Source organism: Cyprinus carpio, chromosome B16 (assembly GCF_018340385.1).
Source record: "Cyprinus carpio isolate SPL01 chromosome B16, ASM1834038v1, whole genome shotgun sequence".
Lineage (NCBI taxonomy): Eukaryota > Metazoa > Chordata > Actinopteri > Cypriniformes > Cyprinidae > Cyprinus > Cyprinus carpio.
In genome coordinates this window covers 20955544-20970081 of record NC_056612.1, presented here as the reverse complement: position 1 = coordinate 20970081, position 14538 = coordinate 20955544, and the positions used below count along the sequence as shown (strand labels likewise).

The following is a 14538-nucleotide window of genomic DNA, read 5'->3' as shown; positions in this document are numbered from 1 at the left end:
ATTTTTTTTTCAGATCCATTTAACACATCCTTGCTGAATAAAAGTATTCACAAAAGAAAGAAACAAATTTTGACCCCAAACTTTTGAATGGTAGTGTATATTGTAACACAAGATTTCTATTTGAATAAATGTTGTTCTTTTTCATTTTCTATCCATAAAAGTATCCAATATTGATTATACATTAGCATATTAGAGTGATTTCTGAAGGATCATGTGACACTGAAGACTGGAGTAATGGATTATGAAAATGAATTTTCATTGCAGGAATAAATTATATTTTTAAGTATATTAAAATAGAAAGTATTATTTTAAATTGCAATAATATTTCACAAAATTACAGAGTTTTTTTCTGTATTTTTAATCAAATAAATACAGCCTTGATGAGCATAAGAAACTTTGTTTAAAAACATTAAAAATCTTACTGATCCAAAACTTTTGAATGATAGTGTATATAATTTGTTTAATTAAAATCAATTTAGGATTTTGATGGTGCTGAAACAGATGACCAGTTGAAATCACCATCAACACTATTACTCACACACACTTTCACACACCTTGAACATTTTCATATTAATCAGAAAGCAGTAACAGACAATATCTCTTTGGAAATCATGACCGATCCCTGAGCTATGAATCTGATATGCTGCTCACACAGATTTCCAAATATGTATAGCTCTAGGCATTTTTATAGCTTTGGAATCACACTCTAAACCACGCACTCTCTCATGCACACAGAACGGACTATGGTTTATTCAGCACCCAGGTTCACAATAACAGAGGGAAGATGAACCTTTATGGTCATACGTTGTGGGCCGCAGCTGGCAGAGTTTAAAAGGGGGTGTGAGAGGTTCTGTTTACCTCTGAATCACTGAGCTGCCCATGAGTTTAGATTCTCTCATTGTGACAACACCTGTCCTACAGCAATGACCTATCAGTCCCACACAAAGCTTTGAGACGCAAATGTATATGTAACACCACACATTCATCAATAGATGGAAAATAATGCACAAGAACTTGAACTTAAGAACATGAATAGTACTGTACAGAGTTAATAACAATTAGCACACGTGTACATTGATCAAATCTGGCCTGTCAGTTCCCTTCTTTTTCACCAAGTAATTGAATGTCTCTGCTCCAACCTAGATTTCGATGCAAAAATGTGACCCAGGACCACAAAACCAATCATAAGGGTCAATTTACTGATTAGCATAAAGCAATGTGTTAGCAGTGCAAAAGGTCGTGAGTTGAATTCCTAGGGAACACGCATACTGGTTAAAAAATGTATAGACTGAATGCACTATAAGTTGCTTTGGATTAAAGTGTCTGCTAAATGCATACATGTAAATGTAAAGCTGAATAAATAAGCTTTCCACTGATGTATGGTTGTTAGGATAGAACAATATTTGGTCTAGATGCGACTATTTGAAAATCTGGAATCTGAGGATGCAAAAAATCCAAATATTGAAAAAAATCCCCTTGTAAGTTGTCCAAATTAAGTTTAAAGCAATGCATATTGCTAATCAAAAATTAAGTTTTGATATATTTATGATAGGTTATTTACAAAATATCTTCATGGAACATGATCTTTATTTAATATTCAAATTTTTTTTCAGCATAAAAGTAAAACTGATCATTTTGATCCAATTTGTGTTGTTGGCTATTGCTACAAAAATATTTGTGCTACTTATGAGTGGTTTATTGGTCCAGGGTCACAAATGTGATGACAGGGCCATGGCCTAGTGGTTAAAACAATAATTTTGTGAAATATTACAATTTAAAAGAGCTATTTTCTAATTTAATACATTTTAAAATTCCTGTGATGGCAAAGCTGAATTTTCAGCACATGATCCTTCAGAAAACATTATTAAATGCCGATTTGTTGCTCAATAAAGCATTTCTGGTTATTATCAGTGTTGAAAACAGTTGAGCTGCTTAATATTTTTGTGGATACTGTGTTAACATTTTTAGTATTTTTTAATGAATAGAAAGTTTAAAAGAATTTTTTTTTTTTTTTTTTTTTTTTTAGATTTTTCCTCTACTGTCCGTCAAAAAAGTGAAACTACTCAGTTATTGTATTTAATTAGTAGAAGAAAAACATGATGTCTAACATTTTGTAGGCCCTGTATCTTGTAAACACAAGTTCTGAAGCTGAGATTAATTAGTTGGTTACTTAGTTTGAAAGTCTTGAAACAGGCAGTGCAAATTTCTGCATAAATCATAAGTCAAACCATTGGTATGTAAATTGTTTCATTTACATTGATGCGAAAAGTACGAATGGCTTTATAAAAGATTTGCACAGATTTATTTTTCGAGTTTCATAAATAAAAATGGGTCTTTTGTGAGTTTCGGGAATTCATTCAGTGATTAAAATGCTGTCGTCGTGAAGTGAGAATATGGCTGGCAGCAAAAGGCTGGGATCATAAGAGAATGAAAGCATTTGATCTGAGAGAGTTTCTATGGGGGGAGTCATCTGACAGCATGACACTTTCTCTAGTTGAGATGTGATCGCTGTGCAGTGAGTCAGGATATTGGTGTTGCCATGGATCTTACAGTTCTCTCTGGATTCTCTCTCCAGTGTTGAGTATTCACAAGCGGCCTGTCGCAGGAAATGCAGATATCACTTTCCCCATGAAGGGGTGGAGGGGGATGGTGGACTGGGCTCGCAACTCAGAGGACAAAGTCAGAGTGGCTAAAAACATCCTGGTCACAGGAAAACCAGGTAAGAAACACAAAGTCTCACACAACTGCACACATTAATGCTTGTAAGCACTAGTGGCCTAGTGGTACATATGCACCAGACACACTGAGCCTTGGTGCTCATATCGGAAGCACAGGTTTGAATCTCGCCTCGCTGATCTAGGACACTATGAAATCTGTTTAATTTTTTTCCCGAATTCATAAAATGTAGCAATTTAATCAGTAAATTCCATTTTTATACCTGGATTCTACTCATCCCATTCCCTTTTTTCTCTCTGAATAATTGAATGTCTCTTCTGTGCTGTTTACTGTAGTAAAACAGTAGAAAACTGTATTCTTAACAAATTTCTGTTTGTTTGACGGATTTTATCTCCTTCGCTAGAGAGCAGATTGCTGTAGGCTGTTTAATCCTTGCCATGTCCGACGTTACAGGTCATTTAAGATGCTTCTTCCCCCGTGAATATGCTAATAGAGGAGTTGCTACTTAATCAGGAGTCGGCAGGAGCCAATCAGGCGCAATTAGGTTTAATTCCCTTTCCCACTGGGAGATCTGTTGCCATGTCACCAGTGCTGGATTGACAGGGTGTCAAGCTTTGGACATGCTGAGATGAGCTTTTATATTAAAGATTATTTAGAATGAGGCAAGTGCAAGAGGAATTTAATAGACTGAATCCAATTAAACACACTGTAAAAGAACAAAACACTTTCATTCTTACAAAGGATCTGCTCTTGAAAAGAACACTCTATGACTCTTTCACCTACATGATTCCTTCACAAACAAAACACCACTATTAAAGTTGGCATGAAATTAAAACTCTATTAAAACCTGATTTATTTTCTAAATGCATGTGACAGATCTTATTGTTACATTTAACAATTCATCTGTTCAGGTTGTTGTTTGAAGTCATGGTTAAAATAAAAATGATTAAAAGTAAAAAAAAAAAAATGGTAAATTATGGTAAAACTATATATACATTTAGGTAAATAAAGTACATTTTACTTCTTACGAGGTCTTAAAATATTAAGCAACACATGGAACATGATAGGTAAAAATTGATAGCCTGAATCCACTGTAAGTCGCTTTGGATAAAAGCATCTGCTAAATGCATAAATTTAATTTTAATTTAATTTAATTAAAAGATTATTGAAGTAAGTTATATTATAAAATATTATTTCAGTCTTTCTACTTCAAAAGTTCAAGTTTCATTCAGTGTGTTACTTGCTATTTGTTTGTAATTATTTGTAAAATTTACTAGCAATTTCTGAGTAAAAATTGTTTCTAAGTAAATCCTACACCATTTTTTTAAGTAAATGTAAAAAAGAATTCTTGAGGAAATGTAAAATTTCAATGCATCTTGATATATATTCAAAATTAAGGTTCTTTAATTGTATTTTAACTGTTATAGACTAGTCAGAACCTCATTTTGGGGAATTCTGTTGGTCTAACAATGGGTTTTTATGCAGTTTCAAGTAATTCACATTTCGTTGTGGCTTAAAGGTCCCATAAAATGGAAAATATTTAGTGTGTACTTCAAAGACTCAAACTCAATTTTTTAAAGTTATAAACTGTTGTTTTTAAACAATGTACATTCCTTTAGTACCTTGTGTTGTCCATAAATGCCCTCTCGGGTCTCATCTGTTAGCATCATTGTGGCTTTGGCATATTAATAGGAGGGGAAGAGGGGTGGGCAAGCAGAAACCCGATTACCCCGAGGGAGCTCAAAACTGTCATGCCCCCAGCCCCCGCCCCCCTCCATCAGTCTGTGTTCTTGCCCATGGGACCTCAGCTGCAGCCCTGGAGCTGTGGCCTCTGCCTGCCGCCTGGCACCCCCCTACAGACTCTCACTCTTTCTCTCCCTTACAGCGCATGCCAGTCTGCCACAGGTTTTGGCATGATTTAGAGCAGTGTAGCATGAAGACCAGATGGACTTTGTGTGTGTGGGGGGGGGGGTGCATTGTTTCAGGTGGTTCTGCTGACAGTAATGCAGTATGAGTGTGACAGCGGCTGGACCGCTGCCCTTTCCCCTCACTCACACTTTTTAAACTGTGTTGCTCTCTTCATTAGCACAAGAAATATCACCTAGTCATTTCAAACCAACAGGCCAATTATGTGTATCTGTTTATACTTGTGTGAGTGATATCTGCAAGTTAAGTTGCATCATATATATGCATTACCATTCAAAGGTTTGGGTCAGTAAGATTATTTTAATGTTTTTGAAAGAAGTCTCTTGTATGCTCACCAAAGCTGCATTTGTTTGATCAAAAATACAGTAAAACAGTAATTTTGGTGAATATTATTACAATTTGCTGTTTTTTTATTTGAATATATTTTAAAATGTAATTTATTCCTGTGATGGCAAAGCTGAATTTTCAGCAGCCATTACTCTAGAGTCACATGATCCTTCGGAAATCATTCTAATATGCTGATTTGCTGCTCAAATAATATTTTCTTATTTTTATCAATATTGAAAACAGTTGTACTGCTTAGTATTTTTGTGGAAACCATGAAAAACAAATGTCTTTACTGTAACTTTTAAACAATTTAATGCATTCTTGTTGAATAAAGGAATTATTTTAATATTTTTGTGTAAACCATGATGTATATATTTTCTTCAGGATTCTTTAATGAATAGAAAGTACAAAAGAACAGCTTTTATTTAAAATATCTATATTTTTGTTTATCTTTACTGTCACTTTTGATATATTTAATGCATTTTTGCTTTTAATTGTTAATCATTAAAATCATTCTGACCTCAATCTTTTGAACACTAGTGTGTGTGTGTGTGTGTGTGAGTGTGTGTGTGTGTGTGTGTGTACACCTGGTATTCCCTACATTATGAGTACTAAATGTCCCTTCAAGGATAGTAATACCAGTAAATTTTGATTTTGTGGGGACATTTCTGGTCCCCATGAGGAAACAAGCTTATAAATCATACAGAATGAAGTTTTTTGAAAATCTAAAATAGCAGAAAGTTTTGTGTGAGGGGTAGGTTTAGGGAGTTCGGTAAGGGGAAAGAAAATGCAGTTTGTACAGCATAAAACCAATACCCCTATGAAAATGTCCCCATAAAACACGGAAACCTGTGTGTGTTCATTAAAAAAGGATAATTCTTGGAACACGCTGTGTGTGTGTAATGAAGGTCTGTGCAAGCATATGTTAAGTGATTAGTCATGTTGCCCAACTCATAGGTGAGAAGCTGCAGGGTAAAATAGCGAGGAACAGAAAGAGAGAGAGCAACCTGCAATCTCACCTCCAGTTACATTACAGAGCTCTAAATAAAGGGTTTGATTACACACCAATCAAGTCTGTATCTCAATGACCTCTTATAGCATTTCTTTTCCTCATCGCTTTGCTTTATGCCTTTTTATCTAACAGGAACTGAGGTGATACTGTATATCTGTTAAACATTATGTGTGTGTATGTGTGCTTGTGTTATAGATGAAGATGAGGCCTCAGCATTTGTGACTGGTATCGTACTGTACAGAAACTTGGGCAGTATTCTCTCTCTACAGAGGTGAGACTTTGCTTTCATTTTATGTTGAGACTTTGTGCATTTCAATTGGTTTCTCTCTATCTTGCTGCTTTCTTGGCTTTAAAGAAAGACCAACCTGCTACGCTTTTTCAAGTTTTAGCATTATTTGAGCTTAAGTAGTGATAGATTTCATAACATTATTGTCAGATTTTATATTTATCTTGGCAAACATTTTCAGAGCTATATGTGTATGCCTAATCATTAACACTGACTGATGAACAGAAATGTCTTTTATGCCCATAGAAGAAAGAAAATTATAAAGATTTGGAATGACATGACAGTGAGTAAATGAAATTTTAATTTTTGGGTAAAATGTTCATTTAAAGGGACTTTTAAAAAGGACACTCTCACACACAATATCAGAAAGAATTACATAAAAACAAAGACTTGCCTTTTAATATTTTTATAGCCTTTCTGAATAGTTGTCTAAATGTATTGAAAGGTCTTTAGGGCTCAACAGAAAGGTTGGTCATTTTTGTTCTGTCTGTTTTCGGTCTTTCTCACTTTTCTCTTTTTCTTGGAATGTGGTGATTTTGAAACAGATATCTGGTGACACAAAAAGTGTCAAAAAAGAATATACTCTATGAGAAAATTTACATGCACATTTACCACAGCACAAAGTGAAGTGTCTCATACTATATTTGTCATATGGGAATGTGGCAGCTTCTTTGAAAGTCGTGACCTCCTCACTTCTAACCCCTTTCTGTTTTTTTGCAGTGCTCCTCATGTTTTCTCTCATCTCTCTCTGTATTTTCACAGAAATAGCACAGTGCTGAACTCCAAGGTGATCTCTGTGACAATCAAACCCACTCCCAGCTCCCTCTCAACTCCACTAGAGATTGAGTTCTCACACCTTTACAATGTAAGTCAGTCTGCCCTTTAAACCCATATGTGGCATCAAACGCGATATGTGTACAGTCTTGTTCCAGTATTATTCAAACTATGGCTATGTCACTTTGACACATTAAAATGAATTCAGTTTTAATTTTCTTCTTTTAGAAGAATTCTTCAAGCATGGGACTTTTTCTCTCACATACTGTAGGATGATTTTTTAATTGTAATTTAATTAGAATTAATTACTTTTAATTTAATTTTAATTATCATATTCTATTTTTATGAGTGTTTAGCCATTTTCCACAATTTCACTATTTTTTTATTTTTATTTTTTTTTGGGGGGGGGGGTGTTTTAATTATTTTCATTTTTATTTTATTTTTAAATTAATTATTATTATTATTATTCCATTAATTATTTTCAATTAAGTTTGTGTTTATATGTACATCTATTTTATTTTTTTTAATTTTTTTTTTATTGTTAGTGTCCTCAATATTGCTGTTATTCTTGTCCTTCTTACCTTTTTCCCCCAACTTAATTGACTGTTAGCAAATCCAAGATTTCAACTTTTTTGCAAAAAAAAAAAAAAAAAAAAAAAAGTAAAAAATAAAGATTAACATCAGTTATCATTACTACCACACACAGCATCAAAAACCACTTGAAAAAGTCCACTTAAAAGCCGATGGCTATGATCGTAACTTTTTTCCAGGACATGAAAAAACTGCTTTAAATAAAATAATGTTTTGAAGAAGTTTCATATTTTAAGATTTTGGCAAGTCAAAAGTGCCCCTAATTGAAGAATCAACAATACATATTTGCAAGGCAAAATCACAAGGTGACATCCTTCTCTGCCTCTCGCCCTCTTACTCTCTCCACAGGGTACCACAAACCAAACCTGCATTTCCTGGGATGAGAATGACAGGTGAGAAGCCATTTATTGATTTAAATCTGTTTTTGCTCTCTGCTGAGTTTTGCAGGAAATCTTCAGTCACACAGTAGGGTGTATTTTCCAAGGCTTAAGGAGAGGTGTGTTGATAAAGGGTTAGAGACAACATGCTGTAGTATGTTAAATGCATGTTACATTGATGCAAGGTCGGTGACAGGAGATATTGAATCCTGCAGATAGCTGCCTTGATCTTCACTTGACCCAGCACTGACTCCACTTTGACACTGGATGATTTTTGCATGCCACATTCCTCCTGTACTGTACACACATCAGCAACAGTTATGGAAAACACACTTCCAATTAAAGCAGAGATGAGACACACAAAGCAGGCTACAAGAGAAAACAGTTAGAAAGAGCAGAGAGAGGGAAAGAGACAAGAAGGTTCTGGCTGCAGACATTTACTCTCTGTAGAAGAACTGAAATATGTTGCAAGGATAATGTTGTATAAGTGTTTTAGCTTGTCTTACCATGACGAGGTATACTTTGGTGGCTGTAGACATTTTATTTTTATATTTATGTTGGTTTATATATTCAAAATACAATGAGTATTGGTAAAAGCCAAATGTGCATCACAAATATTTACACTGACTGCTGTGATACCAGCCTTGCAAACTGAGATGCAATAGACCAAATGCTTTTGAGGGCCACCAGTACTGTTGGCTCATTTTTAACTAGTTTGGCTGCAGTTTGTATGTATTTTTGAGCATGTAAGAGAAATACCAGTTACACAGATGTAGAATTAATCAAATGTTTCCTTTATATGTTTCTATTCATCATTAAAAAAACAGGCCTCCTGTGAGCTGCATTCAGATCTCAGGATGTTTTATGCACTATAAAGTATAAAGGTTTAAATCTATGAGTAAAGGATTGGAACCTGACATTCAAATGGAAATCCATCCTGTCATCTCAATAATCATCTCAATCATCTAAATGAATGAATGCTTGGCACAGACATGATTGGTACGTCTTTACTAGTGCCGAGAAACATAACAGGTAAATCCTGACAGCGTCACTCTAAGTGCTTCAGCTGTGGAATTTACATCTGAATTATTATTGTCACATTCAAAATACACACTGAAGAGCTGAAATAGGAGAATCATTATGTATTACCATGAGAATAAGTTCAGTTTCATTAGCAAACATGAACAGAAACTTATTTCTTCTTTTTCCTCTGCAAAGAGAGCAAGCAAATTGAGACTGCGTCTCTGAAGCCAGATATTGAAAGAGGCAGACAGACAATCAGACAGACGAGCACCAGCATTATGTTGTACTTTAACAAAGAACCGTGGGCCTCCTGGTCATGCTTGTACTTTCACTCCCTATACATCCATCTGTTTGCGCTCTCTTTTGTCTTTTAAAACTGCAAAAGACTAGTTTGTGCCCATAGCGCTTAATGCAGTTTGGGTGGAACATTTGCATTTAGATGGATACGTATAGATATGTTAAAGATATAAAGTTTTCTGCCGTTGCCTCAAGGGAAAACAGACTTAGAACAATAGAATTTAAAAATCCTTTTAAAAAATATGAAAAAAGTGCAAAACTCGCTGGTGTTGTTATTGGTTATCAAGGCATTGCTGTGCCAGTGCTAAAGTGCTTCATATGTTTTTTATTGCATTGCTGGAGTGTCATGTGCTTTCTTACTGGTGAAAAGTCACTACTCTCTTTTCCTAAGATAAATTAATACTTTTATACAACAAGGATCTATTAAATTGATCAAAAGTGACAGTAAAGACTTAAATTGCTTTAAAAATATTTTTTGAATAAATAATGTTATTCTTTTGAACTTTATATTTGTCAAAGAATCCTGGAGGGGGGAATATGATGACAGAAATATTAAGCAGCAGAACCATTTTTAACATAATTAGAAGAATTGGATTTATTGAACACCAAATCAGCATATAATGATTTTTTAAGGACCATGTGACAATGAAGCCTAGAATAAATCAGCTTTGCATCACAGGAATAAATTACATTTTATACTTTATTTAAATAAACACTGTTATTTTATATTCTAATAATATTTGACAATTTTATTGCTTTGCTGTATTTTTGATCAAATAAATGCAGCCTCATTAAAAATGTGTATATTATTTTAGTCCTTATAAATAGTATATACAGTTAATAAGACTATGAACAATCTTTTTGGACAAAATAAAAATTATGCATACGATTTCTTAGAAAAGTAATAGTACACCAAGCACCACTTATAACATAAGAATATAACACAATAATGCAGAGAAATGAGAAGAAAAGAAAAGACAAGGAGAATGGTGACAGAGAGGCAGGAGTGAGATAAAGGGAGCGAAAGAGAGAGGCTGAGAGACAGGAAGAGGACAGTGAAATGTAATCTGCCCGCATTGAGCGAAGGGGAGCCGGGGCTGGTGTGTGTTCGGTGCGAAATTAAAATCCATCTTGGACAGCAGCAATGATTAATGAGTTCATATTTGGGAGAGAAATTGGAATGTGAGGAGGCGTCCTTGTCACTGACTGTCTTTTAGTTAACAGCTTTAAAGAGTGTGGGCTTTCTGTTGACTCGCACTTCAATCACACGGTAGTGATACAAGGCTTTTTTTTTTTTTTTTTTTTTTTTTTTGCCGGTTTTACATGATCTTTCTCATTCATGGATTTACTTGAGGCATTTTGCATGCATTTACTGTGTAAAAAAATAAATAAATAAAAGTCTTTGGAATTTATCATTTAAAAAAAAAAATCAGCAGCTGTGGTTGCCAGAATTTACAATAAAAATACGGTAGCAACATTTTAGGTCGATTTTTGAAGTGTGAATCCATGCAAACTCTAATGGCTAATATTACCCGCAATCCATTGCGCTTTGGGTGAGAACTACAAACACAAATAAGGTTTAGAGATCTATATATATATATATTTATTTAATTAATTATTTATTTATTTATTTATTTATGTTATCTGTGTTATATTTAATCTGCAACAGGAATTAACTTTAACTTTTACATGCATCATTATACAGAAAACATGAGCATAGTTCTCTGCATGAAGACCCACGGCTCGCAGATCAATGTGCTACTTCTTTTCTCTCTGATATGGTAGGAAGTTAAATGAAATGAAATGTGGAGGATGTTAACTGTTACAAGATGATTGACAGGTCAGTTTACAGAGTAACCATGTGACAGAGCAGTCCGTTAAAGACACAACTGTATGACGTGATAGTATGTCCCAAAGCTTGCCTACTCCTCCACTACTCACTCAAAAGTGTGTACGTTTTTTGAAACTTTGGCCATGTTGAGCCTGAGAATCCAACTCTTTAACAGTGTAAATAACTCAGCATGCATAAAACAGCATTGGATTCCCCTTTTAACTGAAATAAAGGTGAAATGAAATCATACAAAAATTAGATTAAATATTTTTTGTAACTTGCTAAGACAATATTTCAAATTATATTTAATCAATATTTTATTAAATAAAATAAAATAAAATAACTAAAATTGAAATAAAATAAATTAAACAGAAATAGCAATACTACAAAGTCAAAAAATTAAAATGACAAAAGCACATAACAAAATTACTAAAAATCTAACAAAAAATTTAATGAAACCTATAAAAATAAAAGTTAATTCAAAATGTGGATAAAAGTATAATAGCATATAAATAATACTAAAATATGCTAAAATATTCATTTTTGCAGACTTTTACCATTAAAATTACAATATATACAGTATACTGCACTTGGCATGTTCTCTGCAAACATACACACTACAGCTGGACTGGAAGCCCATGATCAAATTACACAGCTGTGCTGCGCTGTCTTTATATTTGTGTGGTCGACACAAAGTCTAAATCGTATCACGCGCAGTGTCTGTGCAGTGGGTGATAATATATTGAGTTTCAGGTTTATGTGCTAATGTTAACACTGAGCCCTCCCCTGGCGCTGCAACACACTGTGCTTCCAGCACTATACTGTTTGGCCCTCAGCGCTCTTCAAGCCCCAGTGCATTATGGGTATCCCAGACTGCAGAGCTCTACCGCACAGTGGGTTTGGAATGGTGCCGGTAACCCCGGGTTTATGTGTGTGTGCGTGTGTGTGTGTGTGTGTGTGAGTATATTGACTTCACGTTGCAGCTGCATGAAGAGGATGCTACATGATTGATGGCTCGCTATTAGGATCAGTTGTGCATGGAGTGGGTATGTTTTGATATGACTTTCATATCACTTTCATTGATGTCATTATGAGGTCTTTGTTACAATTATTTGTGCGTTAGATCAGACAAAGCCGAATCATGCTGTCAAGAGGGTTTCTCATCAAGATTATGAGATTCAAATTTGTGTAGGTGGCGGAATGGACTAATTATTGAGTGGCTTTGGGCACCGGCACTAACCGCAACCTCAAGGTTCACTTGTATTTATGATATTCATGCTTTTATTGTCATCTGCTTTGGTGCATGCAAGTTTCATGGGAAGCATAAAACAGAGTAAATTTCTTGCAAAGAACAGAAAGATGTGGATTAATGTTCCTATGGGTCTCATGAAAAGTCAGCTTTTGACATTTATTTTCAGAGTTTGGCTTAGTGTGTGTAATCTCTCCATATATTATAACATTCTGTGATATTTTAATATCATTCATAGTTTTCTTTCACAGTCAAACCAATACTGATTCAGAAATTCAGAACATTACTGTATCTGAACATGTGAGACATCATCTGCATATCTGACGTTCACAAGATAAGACACTTTGCTCTGTTCATAAGTCTTTTTTTTTCTTCATGTTGTGCTCCAGGTCTCAATGTCCCAGTGTAATATCCGTCCTCTGCTCCATTGCACTTTTCCTCCACACTTGATAAACTTACAAAGTTTTGACAGGTAAAAGAGACTGTTCTTTACTCCACTTGGAAGGCTTGCTGCAGGCTAAACACGGTGTGAAAAGGCTACCCCAAACTGTCCTTTGGGAGCTTTTATTTGAAAGTGATTCTGTGTAGTTTGGTGCTATTGTGTGTTTTGGAATGCAAGAAACTAGTAATACTGCTGCAACCACAACTGCAATACAGCATTTGCAGCATTGTAAATCCTCAAGTTGTTTAATATTTTGATTTATTATTATTATTATTATTATTATTATTATTATTATTATTATTATTATGTGCATTTATAACATTATACTTTGTATTATATCAACTTTGCATCAAATAATAATACATAAAAAAAATAAAATAAAAAAAAACTTTGGTATAATGCAACGTCTATGGGAGGGACGGTAAATTTGACATAGTTCTCTCTTCTGACAGGCATTATCAGTCTTTCTCAGTTTTATTCCTTTGATTGAAAGTTGTGAAAACACTATCATGGGAGATTTTCTTTTGCTATTTGAGCAAATGGGAATGTAAAACATATATATGTGGTACTCGCTGTGGTCACTGCACTCAAAGTTTACCCAACTATGACGACTTCCGCTGCTGAGAAACCCGGAGATGTGAAAAAGTTTGTGTTGTTCATCAACAGACCAATCATGAGTCAGCGCTTTCCTCATTAATTATTCATGCTCTTTTTACAGTGCGAAGAAACTTTGGCGCGTTTTTTTATTTTTATTTATTTATTTTTTTTATTTTTTTTCAGCGTTGAACGTTGAAAATGGCGTTGAGCTGTAATGATAACGTATAGGCCTAATCGGCAGTTAATAAATTTTGTCATTTTGTTTGTGATTTTTTACGCTTCAGTAGGATAGACTTAAAACAACCACAGAATTTATTTGCTGACATCTATAATTAGCGCGTGCTAGTCGCATCCTGCCATTAAATGTTTTTAGTTTCATAAATATGCTGGGTTTAAATTAAGGATTTACAAATGTATCCTACCATGTGAAAATCGAAACCTGCATGGCTACCCAAGATTGATTACTAACAGGATAAAATGTGACCAGTGTGAAACAGGAACGATAACCCAGGATTATATTTACCCAGGGTTACAATTTTCCAGACATGCACTCTGTGTGTATGGCTGGCTGCATATTTAATAATAATAATAATTTAATTTAAAAAACATTTAAAACAAAAATACAGTTATTATAAACTATTTTTAACTTAAATAGTAAGGTTTACAGTTTTTTTTTTTTCAGGACATGATTATTTTTTACATTTTTGTATGTTTTTACATCAGCTAACCTGGCCATGCAGAAAGCAGAGGTGTGCGCTGCATCACATCGTCCATTCATCTGTCTTTTCTCGCTCTCCGGCTCTCATACGGCGGGCTCAGTGTGCGCTGGATTAGAGAAATAGCTGTTTTATCGCGCAGGGGTTTGATCTCATTCCGCGCTCTTGTCTGTCTCCGCTCCGCAGCTCGTCGTTGCTGGGCTCCTGGTCTGCGCGAGGCTGTAGAGCCGTGCCTGTCGACTCCAGCACAACCAAATGCTTGTGTGATAGACTCTCCACCTTCGCCATTTTAGCACGCCTCAATCCCGATGTGGTAAGTCGAGCCATTTCTATTGTTTCCTTTAACGCCGAAGAACGTCAAAAGACGCGTTTGTGACATTGTGTGATTTAATGTTCCGCTTTTATTTTTTCTTC

General features: G+C 34.8%; 1 protein-coding gene across 13 annotated transcripts in view; it reads left to right on the top strand.

The window, feature by feature from the left end:
* LOC109105974 (adhesion G protein-coupled receptor B1-like) overlaps nucleotides 1-14538 on the top strand; it is an 87155-nt gene that overhangs the window by 47539 nt on the left and 25078 nt on the right. For all 13 annotated transcript variants that reach the window (XM_042741457.1, XM_042741463.1, XM_042741459.1 and 10 more), the window contains 5 exons: nucleotides 2576-2719; nucleotides 6137-6212; nucleotides 6990-7092; nucleotides 7941-7984; nucleotides 14311-14437. In XM_042741457.1, coding sequence (XP_042597391.1) covers nucleotides 2576-2719; nucleotides 6137-6212; nucleotides 6990-7092; nucleotides 7941-7984; nucleotides 14311-14437 — 494 coding nt within the window. The remainder of the gene's footprint in view (nucleotides 1-2575; nucleotides 2720-6136; nucleotides 6213-6989; nucleotides 7093-7940; nucleotides 7985-14310; nucleotides 14438-14538) is intronic.